Below are 20711 nucleotides of genomic sequence, written 5' to 3'. Positions count from 1 at the left end.
CATATGACTTTGGGAGAATTATTTGCTCATTTAACAAACTTCCTTAAGGGCCCATTTGGCAGTGTGGAAGGTCATAGGGAGGCTATACGATAGATTCTCTCTGTCCTGAATGTGTGTCCAGCCAGGTAGCAGCCAGGATGGGGAGCCCAGTATAGGAACCTAGGAAAGACCCTGAGGTCAGTGGCTTGGACTGGCCTGAAAGTATTTCCCAGCCTTGCTTTGTAGTAAGAATCACCCATGGCCCAAGGGCGCCTGGGTGGCTCAGAATCCGACTCTTGATTTTGGCTCAGGTCATGATATTTGGGTCATGGGATTGAGCCCCACATTGAGTGCCACATCGGGCTCTGGGCTCAGTGGCTTCTCTTCCTCTCCTTTTCACTCTGCTCCCACTGCTCCCCCTGTTCTCTCTCTGACTCTAAAATAAATAAATAAATCTTAAAAAAAAAAATCACTCATGACCCCAAATTCACGGGTAGCCCTAGGTGTTTCTTAGACTGGGGCCAGTCTGAGAAAAAGTAACCTGAAGCTACTTAATAGTGTAATGTGGCTTGGGCCTCAGATGACCCACCTGTAAAATGGGTACAGACCAGGGAGAGGGCGGCAGTGAAGCTGGCTGGATGGGAGGCAGAGGGTGGGTGGGCTCCAGGAAACTGGACAGTTGCTACGCATCTCAAGCCAGTTAAAGCTGGAGGAGAATGGCCTGGTGGGCCCATCTTCCTGCTTTTCTAGAGGAGGAAGCAATTCAGATTGTCTTGTCAAATTTCCCCATCGTGAGTCTGCCGCAGCCTGTGGCCTGCCAGTTTGGGTCCCTGGTAGCAGCTAGGAGGTCCTAGAGAGGAGAGGCTACACCTTGGCAGCTGGCCTGCCCAGCCCAGGGCCTGACCCAGCTCAGGGAGTTCATGAAGGAAGCAGGTCGTGGCCCTTTGTGAGGTGCCCCCGAGTTCTATGGGGTTTACCCATAGACTTTTGGGTTTACCCCTACAGCAGCCACAAAGACAGACAAATGTGGATGGCAGGGTGGGGGGGAGGGGGACTTTCGTTTCTGAATCCTGAGTGTCTGGGTTGAGGGCAAGAGAGACTCCCTGGGCTCCACTGCCCCTCAGGTCCCAGAGAACACCTGTCGGTAGGTTTTGTGGGTTGCCTGCTTTCCCTCCATGATTGCATCTGTCCCTTGTCGCTTGGCCTGAATCGCCCGTTACTGCCTTGATGTTGGTGACTCTGGCCCGGAAGCAAGAGGCAGATGCCATGCTCCCCAGCCCAGTCACCAGCCTGGGACACCTGCTCTCTCATGCTTCCTGGGGTGCAGCCAAGGAGACACCATCAAGAGGGTGGGGATGGATGGAGCCTATGAGCACTGTTGTTTCCCCTCCCTGGTTCTTCCTGAGGGAGTGTTTAAGTCATGGAGCAGATCTGAGGAAGGGTAGGGGGAGGAACTTGGCAGTGACTAATCCATTTGAGGCTGCCTGACCCACCTGTGAGGCCCTGGCTTGGGGACTAGAGGAGAGTGGGTAGAAGCTTCTAGAACCCCTTGAAATGCCTGGGGATATAGATTCCCTGCCACTCCACTTGAAACAGAACCTCTCTTCCGTTTCCCTCTTTGCTCACCCAGTAGAGTAATAGGTGTAAGTCAGGTGTGTCTGTGTTTCCACCTGAGAGGACAGAAGGGAGAGTCCTTAAATGCAGATTTACGTGGGCACCACTCTCTGCAAAGCCTTCAAGATGGACGAGACAACCATGAATATCAGTGGCAGTTGCTTACGTGGACTGAGTTCTTGCTCACCAGGTTCCCCACAAGGGAGACAGTGATCTCCCTCGTTTCACATGGGCAGATGGAGGCCAGGAGAAGGGGTGGTCAAGTGCCCCATATCACATGGTGAGTCGGCCATGGGACGGTTTCCAACCCAGGTCCGAGGGGCTAGGGCTTTCTGTAGGGCCCTGGCTGGGCATGTGAGGAGCATAGGAACAAGACCCAGGAATCTTTGCCCCATTCAGGCTTCACCCCACCATGTGCATCTGCTTGACCCTGGCAGTCCTGGGTCCCAGTTTAGGAAATGTTGCTTAAGTCACGTTGATGGTGGTAATAAGAACAGTAATAGCCAGCTTAGCTCTGCCCAGCAAAAATATAAAAACGTGCCGCCGAGAAAATCAGCCGGCACACAGCTGAGATGGAGAGGCTGAAGCAGGTGGGGAAGCCAAGGCGGCAGCCATGCTTGTCCTACACGAGGCGCCCAGGTAACACGACAAGAGCACACCTGCACAGCACAGCCAGTGTGGGGAGCTAACGGCAGAACCAGCTTGCATAGAGCCTTCGTTCGTGTGCTCTGCGCTGGTGCTTTTCCCCCCGCCCTCCCCCAGGACCGCTCTGCCCCAGGACCGCCAGCTCAGCCCACTCCCCTCCCCGCAGGGCAGGACCAGCGCCCCGAGTGTCCCATAGAGGGCAGCAGTGGCCTCGAACCTCTGCTCCTGGCAGCCGCGGCCAGCTGTGGCTGCCTGGGACCCAGGGCGGGCATGTTTTGGGTCGGGGTGGGGGCTCTGTAGTCATCCTCCACGCAAACACGTTATGCACACAGCTCGGAGAAGAGGGGTCAGAGGAGACGTGGACACCTGGGCTTGGGGTCTCGGGGTCTCGAGGTTTGGTTTGCCCTGTCTGTCCCCTTTCTCCTCTGCCGATCCTGTCTTTCCCTGTGAGTCTCTCTGCCTCTGTCTGTCTTTGTCCTACCTCTGTCTCTCTTGTTTCTCTCTGCATGTCTCTTTTTGCCTCCCTGGCCGTTTCCTGGGACCTGCAGGCCTGGTGTGCTGAGCCTGTGATAGAGGGGCCGTGAAGCGTAGGGGTTCAGAACGGAGACGCTGTGACTTCATTCAGCAAGTGACTTACCTTCTCTTAGCCTTGGTTTCAGCATCCGTAAATGGGAGTGGATTATAATATTGCCTGTCCCCTAGCTCAGCGCTTTTACTGTAGGCGGGAGCGCATGTGGGTCTGTTGAGCCCTGGAAACATGTGTTAGTACTTGGCGAAGGAATTGGGTGGCTTGATTTGTCTAGCCTTCATGGACCAAGTGAGGCCGACGCCCTGGGTTCCAGTCCTTACAGGTGACTTCGCTGTTCTGTGCCTCAGGCAGGAACGTGTCTGGGTCCTGCAGTTTTGGCAGGCATCACTCGTTAGCTGTGGCCCCAAGCAATCCTTTGTGACGCCTCCTGAGATGGGTGTTCTCAGGGATGCCGGGGAAGAGGCTCAGGGATGGATGAGCAGCCTGAATGAGAGGTGTCCAGCTCCCTGGCCAGCATGGGACGGGGACAGGGCCTGCCTCTGCTGGCTGCTGCAGCCTGGCCTACAGCAACACGAGGCAGCCTTTGTCGAGGCCCTTCCGCTGCCCACCACCGTCTCGAGCCAGCCAGGGGTCAGTACCTGCAGTAGTCCATCGGGGCTGTGTGTCTGAGTCCTGTCAGGCAGCCCGGAACCTTGCCTTTTGCGTCAGGCAGCCCGGGCATCCTCAATTCTGGCCCCGGGTCCTCCCCTGGGCCTCCTGTGCCCTTCTGCGTGCTTCTGTCGGTGACCCTCCCCAGTGGTCCAGGGGCCAGTGGCTGACCCTCTCTGTGCCCTCCCCACCCCAGGTTGGATCCATGCAGTCTACACCCCTGTAGACTCTCTGGTATTTGGCGGAAACATCCTGCACAGCTTTAACGTGCCCATGCAGCTGCGGATCTACGAGATCGAGGACAGAACACGGGTAAGGTGGCTTCCTTCTCTCCTTGTGGGATTGCCCGGCCCCTGAGCTCTGCCTGGTGCTCGGGGTGTGTGGGACGAGTCATTCCAAAGTCCTCTGTGGTCCCCCCTCCCTCCTGTCCCCTGCCTCAAGCCAGGCCTTGGTCCCTGCGGGGGGCTGTCTCCAAGAGCCCCACCCAGAGTCCCTGGAGTTTCTGTTCATCTCCAGGCCAGTGGCAGCCAAAACCCCCTCATCAAAGAGGAACTATCTATTGAGAAAGCACTGCAAGATGTCAGGAACCCTCCCTCTTTCTTCTTCTCATGTGTAGAGAGGGATGCACGGGAGTTGGGGGGGATTTTGTGGTGGTTATTGCTGTGGTTCGGAGGGGGGCCTTGGAAAGGTCAGCTCTTGGCCATGTGTCTCCTCCACCCAGGGACCCCGAATGTGATATAGCGCCTTGAGAAAGCCAGTATCTGGGAGGCCCTCGGTATTGTCTCTGAGCTGTGTGTCAGTGTCTGCTTGCAGGTGTGGGTGGGATGGGGGGGGGGGCTTTTCCTCTTGACTGTGACAGTAACCGTTTCTCAGACATAGGGTCTCCCCCACCCCCACCCCCCAGGACCGGGGCCGAGGCTTGGACACCTGTGTGCCCTCGGCATCACTCCACTGCACGAGCTTCCTCAGGGGAACGCTGGCTGCTTGCATCTGCACCCTCTTTCCCATTGTGGGGCTTGGCCAAGTGTCCCAAGGCAACTGAGAGATAGGTCTGAGGGTGGGAAACTGGGGCCAAGAGGGCCCCTTCTTTCTTCTTTTTTCTTACAGTTGTTCAAATACTCATCTCTTTTTTCTGTTGAGCTATAATCCGCGTACCATACGAGTGACCAGTTACGGGGCATGACTCAGTGGCATGTAGGGTATTCACAGTGTTGTGCAGTCACCAGCTCTAACTCAAGGACATTTTCATCACCCCAGAAAGAGATCCCCTACTCATTAGCAGTCACCTTCCATAAACCCACTCCCCACCCTCCAAGCCTGTGACAACCAACAATCTGCTTTCTGACTCTACGGATTTGCCTGTTACCGGACATTGCATAGAAATGGAATCTTATATCGTGTCCTTTTGTGAACAACTTCTGTCACGTCTCATGATGTCTTCAGGGTTCTTCCACGGTGTAGCAGGTATCATTGCTTCCTTCCTTTTTATGGCTGAGTCATATTCCATTGTATGGTTGGACCACACCACATCTTCTTGGGTTTTGCCTCAGAGGTGACTTTTTTGCCCCAGAGAGGTATTGTCATGCTGGGACTCTACAGAAGCATCCCATCGAGGCAGATGCCCTGGGCCCAGGGTCCCCGTCTTTCCTGGTCTTGTTTCTAGGCCCTGAGCTGTGCAGAATCACATATATGAACCAAAAATCTTAGCTACTGTGTGTGTATCAGACTTCTCGAATAGTCCCGACGTTGAGGGATTGTGTCCGGGGGTTTCCTGGGAACAACTTTGAGCTACATTCAGCAGTCAGGTGTGTTTCCAAGAGCAACTGTGTATCTTCAGATTGACGGGTTTGCTGCTGGGATGCCCGGATCTGCAGAGCCTGGGTCTTTATTTTGTGGATTTTCGCGCCTCTTTTCTCTGTTGCCTGACCACCACCCCTTTCCCGGTCTGGGGGAGGCCGGCCCCAGCCCTGGTCTGGGGGAGGCCACCCCGTGGCATCCTGGAGAAAGGCACCATGTGGGTGTGAGTGGTCATCTCATAGTCTGGGTCAAGTGCTGTCCGGGGTTCCGGCCAACTGTTCCTTGGCCAGCCCTGAAGAATGGGCCAGTTTGCGTGCGAACAGACTAGGGAGGTGCGGGATAAAAAAGGAGAAATCTAGAAGTGAGGCCTATGACTTCCCAGCCAATTCTTGAAAGCCAGAATCAGGCTGGGATTTCTAAAGGCTTTGGCAACTTGCTTGGCAGCTGTCCCCCCTCCCCCAGGGAATCCGGATTGTACGTCTCAGCGCATTTGGGCCCCATCCTTCCGTCAGGAGTCCAGCTCCCCTCCCCTGTGGGAGGCGGGTGGGAGGGTAACAGTGTAGAACCCTCGGCGTCACAGTGAGCGCCCAGAGACTATCAGGCCCACGTTGAGATGAGCGCGGCAGGGTCCCCTCCCCCAAGGCCCACTGTCCCTGTCGTCTGAATGGGGTGCCCCATCTGGTTTCCCTGAAGCAGGTTGATGGGCGGGGGGCTGGCGGGCGGGCTGGGCCGGAAGCAGAGGCAGGCTGTTTAATCTGCTTTGATTTCTGGTCTTTGGAGAGGGCTTGGCTACAAGGCCCAATTGTTTATGTCTTAGGAGCCAAGGCAGACAAAAGATGCTGGGGAGAGAGCACTAGAAGCCAGATAAAATACCAGGGCTCCTTGTCAGCTCGCTATGGCTTAATTCCTTACATCCCTGCGAGCTTTCTTAAGAAGGTTATGGCCATTTAAAAATAGTTTTTCAAGAGTCCCTAAAACAGGGCTGTGCTTGGAAACCAGAGGCAGGGGGTGGGACAGGAAACTGTCAGTCTTTAAGCCCCATGGTGTGGATTTGTCTTAGAAAAAGAATTTGCCTTGGGCGCCTGGGTGGCTCAGTTGGTTAAGCGACTGCCTTCGGCTCAGGTCATGATCCTGGAGTCCCTGGATCGAGTCCCTGGATCGAGTCCCGCATCGGGCTCCCTGCTCGGCAGGGAGCCTGCTTCTGCCTCTGACCCTCCCCCTCTCATGTGCTTGCTCTCTCTCATTCTCTCTCTCTCAAATAAATAAATGAAATCTTTAAAAAAAAAAAAAAAAAAAAAAGAAAAAGAATTTGCCTTTGTGGCCCAAGGTGGGGAACCCCCCCTCCCATCCAGACCAGGGGAACCCCAATGGTCTCCTATGTTTAGTAAGCCGCGTCTCACTTTGATATTGGGGGCGTTGGGTGATAGAGGTGTTTACCCTGCTGCCGCTGAGGCCCTGCCCTGCCAGGGCCTGGTGGTTTCCAATGTGTAGAAACCCACACGTGTCCCCCCTCCCTGTGCAGAGTAAATCCTCTCATTGTAAAGATGCAAGGTGGGGAGGAACTATACCAAGGACTGGACGTGTTGCATGTTTATTATGTGAAGATAACGTCTCAACAAACATCACTACATATTTTTAACTCCAGTTAGCTTGATAAGGGACAGGGTGGTCCAGTTGATCATTCATTAAACTGCCGTCTCTCTTATGTTTATCTTTTTTTTTTTTTTTTTCCTCCTTAATGGCTCTAGTGAAGGCAGCTTTCTCAGGAAAGGTAACGCCGCACGCTCCATTCCCTCTCAGCCAGTGAATCTATTTGGAAATTGCAAATAATTTTCCCTTCCTCTCCTCTTTTCCTCTGCCATTGGATTTTTTTTTTTTCCCATTGACTTTTTTTTTTTTTTCCAGGAGAAAAACAAATTTTAAGACACTTCCACCCACCCTCATATTTTAGTTTTTCAAATTCCTTGAGACCTGGGAGTAATAGATGCACCAAAACACTTTTGGTTCTGATCTCCTGAGGTCACTCAGCTGTAAGAGGAAGGGCTAAGGCCAATGCTACTCTTATGGGCCTTTGGGAACTCAAAGCTACCCCTTGAGATCTGCTGACAGACTGATTACCCCCCAGGCTGGGAGCGCTGCATGCTTTCTGACTGCCTTGCCTTTCGGTGAACAACTCAATTTGGTGAGGCTCCGAATTTGTCAACAAATAATGTTGAGCAATCGTGTGTTTAATGTTCCCAGGCATGTGGCTGAAACCTTTTGAAGGCGAAGGGTGGAAGGCGACAACCCGTTTGTAAGTCAATTCTTTGCAAATTTTGTTTCCTGCCGTGCTCTCTTGGAAAAAAAAAAATAAAAATAAAATGAAAAAATTTGAATTCCTTCATCAGCATTTGTTTTCACCCAGCTGGTTTCCCTTGGGTTCAGCAACAATGAGGGGAGACTTCTCTTCCTCTCCTGACATACAGCCAAAATATATATTTTTTTCCTGATCTAGAAAGATTCTGAGGCGCCATGGTGCCCTTGAGTGCAGAGCGGCTTGCACGGTTTCCCAAAATTTGAAAGGTCAAAAGCAACTTCAAGAGTCTTACCAATTGAATCTGAAGTCAGGAGATGTGAGTGAGGGTCCGAGAAGAGGCGGGCCTGCCTGTCCTCAGCCTGCTCTGTAGGCATCAGCAATTGGTTTCAAAGTCGCTTGGTCCTTGCTCTGGAGCAGGGGTAGGGCTGAGGCTCCCGGACCCCTCTTTACAGGAGGTCAGGGTCTGTCTCAGTCTGAAGTGCCCCTCTCCTTTTTAAACTCCGAAGGGCACTGATCCAGTGACAGTGAAAAAGTATTACTACTATCCCAGCATTAAAACCAGGGTTCTCAGGAGAGTAGCTGGAGCCAAGGAAACCGCTAGATGTTCCCAACTCCATGCATCCCCCTGGAGGAGCTCAAAAGCATGCGGCGGCCAGGATCTCATTCCAACACATAACATCCACCAGAGGTGGGGAGGTCAAGTGGACCCAATAAGCAGATGGGAGAAGTGAGACCCCCCCACGTGGGAAAAGGGCCTCACGGTTGAACACTGAGTCAGCGGGGCCTGGGGTGGCCAGGGGACTGAGCTGGGACTCTCAGAGAGGGCAGAGTGGGGAGCCTTTTCCAGGTGGGCACTGTGAGAGAGGCAGGAAAGTGGTATTTTAGGGCAAATGGAGGACCGAGGTCTGCTTGTCTTTGCCTTCATCCCACACGTAGAGTGTTGCCTGTAGAGTGTCGCAGAGAAAGGTGGGACAGTGTCCTTGCTTAACATTCAACTCCCTGGGTTTCTGGAAGATAGGAGAGGTGAAGAGGGGTCTCTGGCACCCGCAGAGGTCCCTGGAAGCAGACACCCCCTTGGCGAGAGGGCAAGAGAGCAGGTCCGGGGTGAGTGTGGACCTGCAAGATCTACGCATAGCCTTGGAAAAGAGGGCTCAGTCCCTGGGGGAGACAGGGACCACCCACTCACCGCCCTCATTCCTCACTTACCCGCTCAGGATGAAGTTTCTGGAAGGTTCATCTGTGCAAGGCCGTCAGTGGAATTGCTTCCTTGCCATCTTTCTCTGCCATCTCGTCCATATAGACCCCGCGCTCCCACCCATGAGAATCCTCCTGAAGCCCAGGCCTTTTCACAGTTCTGCTACACAAAGCTATCTGCACCTACACTTCCTCCCCTCTAAGAAACGGCCCAAAGGGGAGCCCCATCTGGATTCCTGCTCTGGACCTGGGCGTGTGTCTCCTGGTGTTAGAGCCGCCCCAGGTCACCCTGGGGACTTGTGTCCGAGAGAATCCTCTGGGAATGCAGGCTGGGCAGTGCCAGGTGGTTGTCGGGAGGAGCAGGAGGTGCAGGAGGTGGGACTCGCTGAGGCCCCACCCCTGGAGGTAGGCGAGGCCACACCCCCTCCCTCCTCATTGGTCCACCCGGTGTTGTCTCCCTCCCAGAGTGCAGGAGATGCTTGACAGCCCGTCTGCGAGTGGGGAAGGTTTGGGGGTCGTTTTCTGTCTTTCAAGGGGCAGGGAGGGATAGCAGAGTGTGTGCAAGAATTTTTTGAGAACGAGGAGGAGCCTGTGTTTGTTGTAGCTGGAATCAGGCTCACATCCGCAGGTACCCGCACCCTCCGTCAGCAGGTCAGGGGACAACTCTGTTTCTCTGCATCTAACAGAAGCACAAAGCGGACCCCATCGGCCTTCTCCTGGCAGCCTGCCGCTCAGGGAGCTTTGAAATGATGCTCTCACATAGGCCTCTTTCTCCCTTCTTCCTCCTCATATGTGCATGCTACTGGTATCTTGCCCCTTCCAGCGCCTCTCTCCTGCCTTCCAGCCCGCCTCCCCCATTTTTCCCTCACACCATTTGTGCTCTTGTTAAGATGGTGAAAATAACTCCCACCCGCAGAAACTCCCTCCCCCCAGTTTTCTCCCTTGGTTCTCCTTTGCCCTCCAGAAACTGACTTCCACCCCTGGGTCTTTGCTTTCAGGTGCAGCCCAAATTTCGTTACCCCTTCTACTATGAGATGTGCTGGTATGTCTTGGAAAGATACGTGTACTGTGTGACCCAGCGGTCCTACCTCACTCAGGAATACCAGAGAGAATCAATGCTTATTGGTGAGTGAAATGTGGGCCCAGCCACCTCCACTGCTCAGCTGGGCAGGAAGAATGTTTTCAGTGTGGCCCTAGGGAGTCCCTGGGTTTCTGGAGTTCTTTTAAACCAAAGTGTCGGGCAGACTCCTAGAGACCCCTTAGGAGGGGAAGCCATCCTTGTCAACTTCCCATCTGGAATACAGCGTCCAAGAAAATGAAATTGTGACCCCAACAGAGTCACCTTGGTGGCCTCCAGGTCTCGCTGAGGAACGAGTCCCAGGTGTGGTTGCTGAAACAGGATCCCTACGGAGCGAAGAATCCTGGTGGTTTTAGTCCTCCGGGGCCACCAGCTGATCCCCCATCCTCAGCCCTCCCCTGCACCTTGGGGTTGGGTTTTTGTCTATATCTGAGCAGGCCCACGAGGTGCAGCCGGTCTCGAAGTTCTGAGGCCAGCTTTGAGCCAGCGGGAGGGGTGACCAGGGCTGGAGACACAAGCTTGGCAGAGCAGTGGGTGGTTCTGACAGATGCAGGAGAGAGCGTTTAGAGCCGCAGCTGCGGAGTCCTGCCTTCCTGCCTTTACTTAAAGGGACATCACCCCCAAATGACTCATTCCTGCCTTTACTTAAAGGGACATCACCCCCCAAATGGCTCAATCCTTGAATCTTGACTCCTAGACGCCCGCCTGAGGTTGCCTCTAGCTGTGACAGTGAGCCCTGAGGAGCAATCTGGAAGAACACGGCCCTTCCCCCCTGCCTCTGAGCTCTTACTGCTGAGGGGTTTCCTGGAGGCAGAGTGTGCTGAGACTCATTCACTGCTTCTTTCTCATCACGGGATAGAAAAACATGATCGGTCTGTCTCCTTTAGGGTCTGCACGGTTTCTCCTGCAATCCCCAGGATTTTTAGATTCTTTATTTTTTTTTTCTCACTGTAAAAAGCCTCCTTCCCTCCTTCCCTTGACTCTCATCCTTAGTGACTTTTAGGGGTTTCAGACTGGGCAGATGATGGAGAACAAATGTTTCTGCAGAAGTCTTTATTGGGAAGTGCTTATTTACCTCCCAGAAATTCAGTTTTGCCTGGGGAGTCTCTTGTGAGTCTCCTACGTGTCAGATGATGCAATATTCGGGTGTTGAGAAGTCCTGAAATCCCACAACCTGCTCTCCGGAAGCTCCCAGCCTGGTAGGAAATGGGAAATTAGTCTGAAATAATGGGGCAACCCCTGTGGTTGTAGGAGCTTACACGTTCCTGTGGGGACCAGAGGCTTGATTTTGCGGCAGTCTTCATGACCAGGAAACGGAGAGTCACTTCTCTCATTCGGATATTTAGGGCTGTAGAAGAACGTTTCCATTTCCGTTTGCAGGCACAAGAAGAAAGCTTGAGGCAGCATTTGGGTCACTGAAATTTCTTGCTTCTGTTTCCCCCCTGCCTCACTGCTCCTCCCGCCAAAGTAAAGAGGAGACATCACGGATGCCTCATGTACCAAATGCTGGTTGTCTGCCAGGACCCATGCTCAGTGATGCCTTAGGGGATCCTCACCGCAAGTGTTCAGAGGAAGCATTTTTTTGCCTTATATTTTTAAAAACACATTAATGGGATATCGTCCCCATATCATACAATTTAATATGTATAACTCAGTGGTTTCTCGCATATTCCCAGAGCTGTGCAACCATCACCAGTCGATTTGGGGTTGTTTTCTTTACCCCAGAAAGAAACCTGTACCCTGTGTTATCTCCTTATCTCCCTCCCGCCCAGCCTAGGCACCCCACTAATCTACTTTCTGTCTCTATAGATTTCCCCCTGTTCTGGACATTTCATATGAATGGAATAGTTATATAACATATGCGTTTTGGGCCTTATTTTTATATGTTGAAAAATAAAATGCCAGGTGTATTCAGAGGGGTGAAGCAACCTGTCTGGGTACACACAGCTGGGAAGAAACAGAGCTGGGATTTGATCCTATGTCTGACTGACCCCAGCCTTTCTAGAGGCGGAGGGAGGCATAGACCATTAGAATTGTCAAAAGAAGCTGGATGTCCAGAGTAAAGGGGAGGTGTAGTGAGTGGAGTTCCAGGGACATCTAGCAGGGAGTTTGAGGCCTTCATCTCAGTCTTTCTTGTGACCCTCTTGCTCCCTGTAGATGCCCCTAGAAAGCCCAGCATAGACGGCTTCTCATCTGATTCCTGGCTGGAGATGGAGGAGGAGTCCTGTGACCAGCAGCCTCAAGAGGAGAAGGAAGAGGAAGAGGAGGAGGAGGAGGAGGAGGGTGCAGATAAAGTGCCCAAGCCACCCGCCGATGGCCCTCCGTCGCCCACCAGCACCCCGTCAGAGGACCAGGAGGCCCCCGGGAAGAAGCCCAAAGCACCTGCCATGCGGTTCCTCCAAAGGACTTTGTCTAACGAGTCGGAGGAAAGTGTGAAGTCCACGACGGTGCCCACAGACTACCCCAAGACGCCCACTGGCTCCCCTGCCACGGGGGTCTCCGCCAAGTGGACCCACCTCACTGAGTTTGAGCTGAAGGGCCTGAAAGCGCTGGTGGAGAAACTGGAATCCCTCCCAGAGAACAAGAAGTGTGTCCCTGAGGGCATCGAGGACCCCCAGGCACTCCTGGAGGGCGTGAAGGTGGGCAGGGCATCGCATCTGGGCCTGGGCAGCTGAGAAGGGCTGGACAGGTTCCCAGGGGCAGCTCAGCTCAGGGCAGCTCAGTGCAAACAGTCCCAGGGATGTGTCTATGCATAGAGAGGGGCTTCTGGTCCAAGCAAGCCTGCCTAAGACTTCTGAGCCGAGGCCACCATTGACAGCTAAAGGGGAAGCTGTGTGGTTGACAAGGAGTTCTTTCTCTGTGCTTGTTGAAAATTCGAGGCTTTGCTGGCAGTCGGCATTATGGGTGTGCCCATAGTGCTGTTGTTAGGTCTGGGGACAGACCCCTCCATCCTGGTCAGGAATTGCTCTTCTGGGCTGGCTTCCCCTGGAGCATGCACCTGCTTCATAGGACCAGGTTGTACCTCTGGGTGGTCCTCTAGGTGGCCAGCTAAGGTGGGCCACATATCCACCTGGGGTTCAGAGGTCTCTAAGTAGAGGCTAATTATTGAGCAAATGTTCATTGAGCACCATCTGGGCTGGCCATTGGGGGAACAGAAAGTAGGAAGGCATAGTTACTGCCCTCAGGCAGCTCACCGGTTAGCGGGGTGAAGGATTCTCCTCAGCCATACCAGGTGCCAGGGCTCTGGGACAGTTATGCAGTGGGCATTTGGTTTGGGCTTTAGAGGCTGTGTAGGAGTTCTCTGGATGGGGAAGGCTGTTATAGGCAGAGTGCAAACATGCAGTGTGTGTATTTCCCAGGAAATACACTGAGAGGCCTTCCCCTCTAGTAATCATCATCATAACACTTGTTGAAAATTCACTACCAGTCAAGTACCAGCACTAGGCGAAGTACCCGAGTTATCTGCACTTAACAGATGTGAAAGTAGATTCAGAGAGGGTAAAGGATATGCCTGAAGTGACAGAGCAGGTAGATGCGGGGAGCTGGGATGAGGACCCGGGGCCCCTGTCAGGCAGCCTGACAGGTGCCACAAACAGAGGGAGCTGGCGTACAAAATCATTAGTCCAGAGATATTTCACTTCATATAGAAGGTGTGCCCCTCCAGGTGCTGGGAAATGCAAATCTTGTAACTGGGGAAGATTGCCAGGTAAAAGAACTCTGTGATGACCATCCCTGTAAAGAGAATCATTCCTTGCTTTGGGTCCTTTTCACTGACTCTTGACTTTTTTGGAGGTTGCTGACCTCTCTTGAGGGTTTTATGAAAACGTGCTTATACACACCAAATTTAGCATGCTGTGTCAAGAGGTCTTGACTCCCGAGCCTGTTGCTGGACTCCAGGTTAAGAGTCCCTAATCTCGTGGCATGGAGTTTTGTATGTTAGGTTTCCTAAAGCAAACCTTAGAATTCTCTCATGAGGCTCCTTTTTTCTTCTGAGGTCCTTTAAAGTAAAAACAAGGAATTTTAATCAATAATAAAACCATTAATAGTACTGGGGCCCCAGAATGTTGTAAATGAGTTAAAAACACATTCATCTTAGGAGGAAATGTTGTTTTGTGCTGTGGAAAGCTCTTTTTTCCTTTAAAATATCTTTGTGTCTCTGATCTGTTTGTGTGTAGTGTTCTTGGTTCCTGGTTGGTCAGATTTCTTTTTTTTCTTTTTTGGTCAGATCTCTTTCTGGGGATAGGACTCGGCCCCTCCTGTCTCTCACCTGTACCCACCTGATGGGCCTCTGAGATTGGATTCAGCCTGGGCCCGTTGATGGTGTGGAGGAAGGCTGGGGTCAAGGAGCCCAGCCTCCTCCCTCCTATCTTCACCATGGGTTTCAACAGCAGTTTGTGATAATGCATCTCAATTGCTATGTGCTCTTACAGGTGTTTACTATATATAAACTCATTTAAACCTCCCAACAACCCTTGGTAGTACTTTTATTATCCTCATTTTGTAGATGAGAAGATTGAGGTACACATAGGTTAAGTGATTTGCCCAAGGCCACTCCTGCTGCCCAGTGGGGGTGTCCTTGTGCTCACCCCCTACTCCGTACTGCCTTGTTTGGCTGTTGTAGAGACATTTTCTCCCTTCTCAGAGGCCATCCTACATTTAGGGAGAAGGTAGTAAGGGGGTTGCTTTGGCTTTCTTTATAGAACAGGCAATGGATCTGGCCCTGGAACAGAGATTATAAATTGGCAGTCCCTGGCCAAATCCAGCCTCTAGGCATTATGTTTGGCCTGCACAGTATTAAACATATTTTTTTTTTTTAAAGATTTTATTTATTTATTTGAGACAGAGAATGAGAGAGAGAGAGCACATGAGAGGGAGGAGGGTCAGAGGGAGAAGCAGACTCCGTGCCGAGCAGGGAGCCCGATGCGGGACTCGATCCAGGGACTCCAGGATCATGACCTGAGCCGAAGGCAGTCGCTTAACCAACTGAGCCACCCAGGCGCCCAAACATATTTTTTTTTTAAAGATTTTATTTATTTATTTGAGAGAGAGAATGAGATAGAGAGAGCATGAGAGGGGGGAGGGGCAGAGGGAGAAGCAGACTCCCCGCTGAGCAGGGAGCCCGATGCGGGACTCGATCCCGGGACTCCGGGATCATGACCTGCGCCGAAGGCAGTCGCTTAACCAACTGAGCCACCCAGGCGCCCCAAACATATTTTTGTAATTACTTGCCAACATTAAAATATCAGAAGAGTCATAAAAGAAAATATCCTAGCTATCCTGGCCCGTGTTCCTGACTGGCTACAAGCAGCAGGAAATGAGTAGCAGCTGACCTTATACACCCCAGTCCCCACCACTCCCTACTGCCTCCCTGAGTGTGTATTTGTTAGACTCACACATCTCTTTTTCATACCATCTAGCCACTTAAGCTCACTTATTGAACTTACCTTTTTTTTTTTCTAAGACACCAGAATAGATGATTTATTGATACTCAGCCACAAAAGAAAACAGAATTAGTCCCGAAAGTCACAGGTCCAGGGCAAAGGGCCAGAAGGGGCTATTTTTTGGTATGAGCAAGGTGGGTCTTTCAGCGGTGGTCGTTGGGATCAGATGGCGGTTGGATGTTCTAGATCCATTGAATCAAGTTCTAGAAAGTAGGCATGCAGTCCAATAGTTTGTACCACGTCCCTGGCCTCTGGCTTTCTTTGTTTCTGCTCCTCTGGCTTCTGTGGGTGCACAAGCTGGTGCTTTACTTGGACCTCTCTGTCTCATCTTTTTCGCGGCAGCCTGCGCATTCCCTTCTTCCTCCACTTAGCTGTCATGGTGCGGAGGTTTCCAGAAGATGGAGCTAAGGCCACGAGAGCTCCAATTTGCCTATTTTTGGAGATATTTATGTTCTTGAGCCTTGTCCGGGGAGGTCTTTTGTAGCTTAAAGAGCTTGTAAATTGGGTAGACAGGTCTCCTTAGAGCCCCAGGAGAACTGGAGTGTCTGCTCGTGTCTCTAAAGGCTGTGTGGCCAGGAGTCTGTATGGGGGAAGTGGCCAAACGTCTCTTCTGGAACAGGGGGGTTCTTGGCTCTCCAGCCTGGCCATCAGCCCCTCATAGTCCCTGGAGACCCAGAAAAGAGTTTGAACCCAAGACTGACCTTCAGAAGGAGAGTGTTGTCACAGAGGATGAGCAGCTTCTTCCTGGCTGCACCTCGGTGCCTTGGCTCTCTCTCCTCAGATACTGGGGTTTTGTTTGCACTGTCTGAGAAATAAAACACAGCTCAGGAATGTGGGTCCAGAGCGGAGATCTTAGCTAGTGCCTCGTGCTATCACTACCATTGAGTGATTCCTATTTCTGGCCAGTGGTGGGTCCCCCTTGGTGACTGACCAGTTATGATCTTTGGTCTGCTGTTTATGAGGTAGCTCATGGTAACCAAAGCCCCCGCTACTGGAGATGGTCACCAAAACAGTCTCCAGATGACTAGATTTGGCTTTTATCAAAACCCATTTTTTCTCTCATTTGTAGTGTATTTTTTTAAATGTGGTAAAATGCACATAACACCATTTTGCCTTAAAATTTTTTTTTTACTTACTAGATCACCACTTTAGAATCTTTCTTTTTTTTTTTTATTTTTTTAAGATTTTTTTTTTATTAATTTATTTGAGAGAGAGAATGAGATAGAGAGCATGAGAGGGAGGAGGGTCAGAGGGAGAAGCAGACTCCCTGCTGAGCAGGGAGCCCGATGCGGGACTCGATCCTGGGACTCCAGGATCATGACCTGAGCCGAAGGCAGTCGCCCAACCAACTGAGCCACCCAGGCGCCCCACCACTTTAGAATCTTTAAGAGTCTTCAAGAATTTACCATTTTAGGGGCGCCTGGGTGGCTCAGTCGTTAAGCGTCTGCCTTCGGCTCAGGTCATGATCCCAGGGTCCTGGGATCGAGCCCCGCATCGGGCACCCTGCTGCATGGGGAGCCTGCTTCTCCCTCTCCCACTCCCCCTGCTTGTGTTCCTGCTCTCGCTGTCTCTCTCTGTCAAATAAATAAAATCTTTAAAAAAAAAATAAAAATCTTAAAAAAAAGAAAAGAAAGAACGCCATTTCCTTTCCCTGTCTTTGTGAAACTCTTGGGATTTGGGACTGAGATACCTTAAGTGACTTCCTTCTTTCAAGACACTTCTTGTGCTGGCGGTGCAGGATACTGGCCTGTACCTATGGAAAGAATAAGAAATCAGGACATGAGACCCTTGAATTCAGTTTCTGGTTTCCATTCTTTGCTGCTTGCTGTGTGGTCAAGTCACTGTACTTTTCTGTTTACCTGCAGGTGAAACAGGGGTATTGGACTAGCTGTGCTTTATCTTTCTGGGGACCAGATTCTATAGTCCCTTGGCCGTTCTGAAGTGCTTAACCCATCGAAACCTGAGTGTCTTCCTGGTAAAATGGGGATAATAACAGGGATCTGCATCATTGGATTATTTTGAGGGACAGTGAGGTAATGAACACCTAGCACTCCTAGTAAACCCTTGGAGAAAAATTAGATATTCTTAGGTAGACAGTCAAAGGAGAGCCAGGCTGGCTTTGCCCGGCTTCCCACCCTTACCAAGCTCTGTCCCCACCTCTCAGCTCCCCCCAGCCCTCCTCCAGGTTAATGATCACCATCTGTGTAAGTTTCTTAGGGCTGCCATAACAAAGAGCCACAGACTGGCTTAAAACAACAGAAACTTATTTTCTCACTGTTCTAGAGGCCAGAGGTCTGAAATCAAGGCCATGCTTGCTCTGAAGGCTCTAGGGGAGGAAGGATCCTTCCTTGTCTTTTCCAGCTTCTTGCAGTTGCCAGCAGTCTTTGGCATTCCTTGGCTTGTAGCTCCATCACTTCAATCTCTGCCTCCACGTTCACATGGTTGTTCGCCTTCTGTGTGTGTTATCTTCTCATAAGGACAGCCGTCACTGGATTAGGGCCCACCCTAATCCACTATGACCGGGTCCTAACATGGTTACATCTGCAAAGACCTCATTTCCCAATAAGGTCACATTCTGAGGTTTCACCCATGAATTTTGAGGGGCACACTATTCAACCCAATGCATCATCATCTTTTTTCCTTCTTGGATTGGCAACAGTAAGATGGGAGTAGCCCTGCATGCTGTTCCTTCTAGAAGAATCTGTGCTTTCTATTAGAACTCAAGGAGAGAGTTGTGGCTCCTGATGGGAGGAAAGGAGGCGGGTGGCTCCGGGGGGCAGGCCTACTCCTCATATCGACGGTAGACGACTTGAAAATGCCTGGCAAGGTTGTGAAGGGTTTGGGTCTAAGTGGGTCGTGACCACTGAGGTTGTCGGTAGGAGAGTCTTTGTCGGATACCCTACAAGGTGATTCTGCAGTGGTCATTGTTAATTAAAATAATGCCAGGCTCTCTTTCCCACGAGGCCATGCCCTCCTGGTTGCCAGAGTGTCAGCTTGGGATGAGCATGCCGGCTCACAGCAGACAGCCACCTTTCTTATTGCACAGAACTGTGGGACTCTCTGGAATTAGGGGCTGGAAGAGGCAGCGAGGGGCGATTGTTTTCAGGTGTTTTATATATATATTTGACATTAAAATTTTTTTAAGAGTTTATTTATTTATTTATTTGACACAGAGAGAGACAGCTAGAGAGGGAACACAGGCAGGGGGAGTGGGAGAGGGAGAAGCAGACTTCCCGCCGAGCAGGGAGCCTGATGGGGGCTCGATCCCAGGACCCTGGGATCATGACCTGAGCTGAAGGCAGACGCTTAAACGACTGAGCCACCCGGGCGCCCCTATATTTGACACTAAAGAAAGAAATCAGTTGTATTGTTCTTTCATGAAAACCCAAATATAAGAGCAAAGAAAATAATCCTAAATGAAGAGTACATTATCCAAACAGGTATTATCTTTTTTTTTTTTTTCTTCAAAGATTTTATTTATTTATTTGAGAGAGAGAGAATGAGAGACAGAGAGCATGAGAGGGAGGAGGGTCAGAGGGAGAAGCAGACTCCCTGCCGAGCAGGGAGCCCGATGCGGGACTCGATCCCGGGACTCCAGGATCTTGACCTGAGCCGAAGGCAGTCGCTTAACCAACTGAGCCACCCAGGTGCCCCAAAACAGGTATTATCTTTTAAGACCAAAGTTTCTGGAGTCAGGCTGACTCCCAGGAGCCATCCATTAAGCAGCCGAATGCTCTTGGGGAAAGTGATAAAATGGAGAAAGAACACGTGCCTCATCAAATTCAGTGAGGCAACATGCATAAAGCCTTACTTAGCATGGGGCCTTGAAGTGCTCGTAACCTAGAGCTGATTTTTTATTATTATTATTATTATTATTATTATTATTATTATTTCAGACACCGAGCAATGAACACAGGCCCATTTAAGGTCAAGTGTGAAAGTCGGTGAAACCCAACACCGTGGAAGGTGTGTGTACAGCTTTACTCTCTTGGGATCATCAGTCCCAACCCCAGAACACACCGGCTTGTTTAAGACTGGCGCCTTGCTGGTTTTGCAAAATAGTCAGGTGTAGGGCCCAGGCCTCTGGCACTGATGACTCTAATTCACTCCTCCCCTCTCCCCTCCCCACCTGCTTCAGAGGAGCCAAGAAGCAGGAAGCCTGGCTTGCTCCCACCTGAAAGATGACCCAGAGCCCAGAGAATGGCGTAATCAGATTCAGCTGGGCTTGGGGGCTGGCCTTCAGTAGTTGCTCAGGCTCTCTTGCTGGGGGCTGGGTGTCATACTGAGCCCTGTGTCTGGTATTTTGGTTGGGCAGTGAGGGGATAGAGAGTTGATAAGAAGGATGGATGAGACAGGCCTCTCACCTAACGAGCTCCCAGCGTGATAATAAAACAAGCCACGGGTGCTCCCAGTTCTCTACCTCTACCACCTCAGGGATCGAAGGAGAACAGCAAAGGGCCAGATACCCGAGTTCCAGACATCTGGGCAAACCCTGGACCTGAAAAATGGGTACGTCGATCTGTGTCCCTTGGGACTTTTTTTGGCCTAAAATTAAGTTGTGGGCTCCTGAATCACCTTATTATCCCTTCTCGTTATGTAGCTAAGTCAGCGTTTAGACCGCTCTTCCAACTAAATAAACTTTTAATTTCCCTGTGCTTAGAACTTCTGAAGTGGTTGAGTTCTGCAAACAGAGGACAGGGGCAAGGTATTCCAGCAGGAAATATGACAGAAGCCAATTAAGAGATTGGCCAACAGTCGTTGAGCATTTACCACAGACCAAGTACCTTCTGTGCGTTATGATTCTCGCCACAAGCTGGCGTGGTGGGGGGCTCTTATCATCCCATTTCCTAGATGGAGAAACTGAGACTTAGGCGTGGTGACTTGCCCAAATCGTGTAGCTAATAGGCTTCTAACCACGGCGCGCTTTGGCTTGTGTAGGCTGTTGGTTGCCACAGACCATGACAAATGACTACAAACTCTGTGGCCTGAAACAACAGAAACTTACTCTCTCCCAGTCCGGTGTGCCCTCTGGGAAGGCTCCAGCGGGGGTTCTTCCTTATCCTTCCAGCTTCTAGTGATTCCTGGTGTTTCTTGGCTTGTGGCTGCATCACTACACTCTCTGCCTCTGTCCTCTCAGGGCCTTCTTCCTGGTGTCTCTGTTCAAATCCCCCTCTTCTTTCTCTTAGAAAGACACCAGTCATGGGGCATCTGAGTGGTGCAGTCAGTTAAGCATCTGACTCTTGGTTTCGGCTCAGGTCATGATCTCAGGGTTGTGAGACTGAGTCCTGCCTTGGGTTCCGAGCTGAGTTCGGAATCTGCTTGGGACTCTCTCCCTCTCCCTCCTCCCCGGTGTTCCCCCTCCTCCCCTCCAGCTCCGTGCAAGCACGCGTGTGCTCTCTCTGTCCAATAAATAAATCAATCTTAAAAAAAAAAAAAAAAGACACCAGTCACTGGATTTGGGGTGCACCCTAAATCCAGGATAATTTCATC

General features: G+C 51.3%; 1 protein-coding gene across 11 annotated transcripts in view; it reads left to right on the top strand.

Annotated features, from left to right (window-relative positions):
• KDM2B (lysine demethylase 2B) overlaps window positions 1–20711 on the top strand; it is a 117593-nt gene that overhangs the window by 45208 nt on the left and 51674 nt on the right. For all 11 annotated transcript variants that reach the window (XM_081802293.1, XM_081802289.1, XM_081802288.1 and 8 more), the window contains 3 exons: window positions 3612–3727; window positions 9701–9827; window positions 11938–12419. In XM_081802293.1, coding sequence (XP_081658419.1) covers window positions 3612–3727; window positions 9701–9827; window positions 11938–12419 — 725 coding nt within the window. The remainder of the gene's footprint in view (window positions 1–3611; window positions 3728–9700; window positions 9828–11937; window positions 12420–20711) is intronic.

Source organism: Leptonychotes weddellii, chromosome 13 (assembly GCF_054177405.1).
Source record: "Leptonychotes weddellii isolate Sample4059 chromosome 13, ASM5417740v2, whole genome shotgun sequence".
Taxonomy (NCBI): Eukaryota; Metazoa; Chordata; class Mammalia; order Carnivora; family Phocidae; genus Leptonychotes; species Leptonychotes weddellii.
This window is presented reverse-complemented; position numbering and strand designations above follow the sequence as displayed.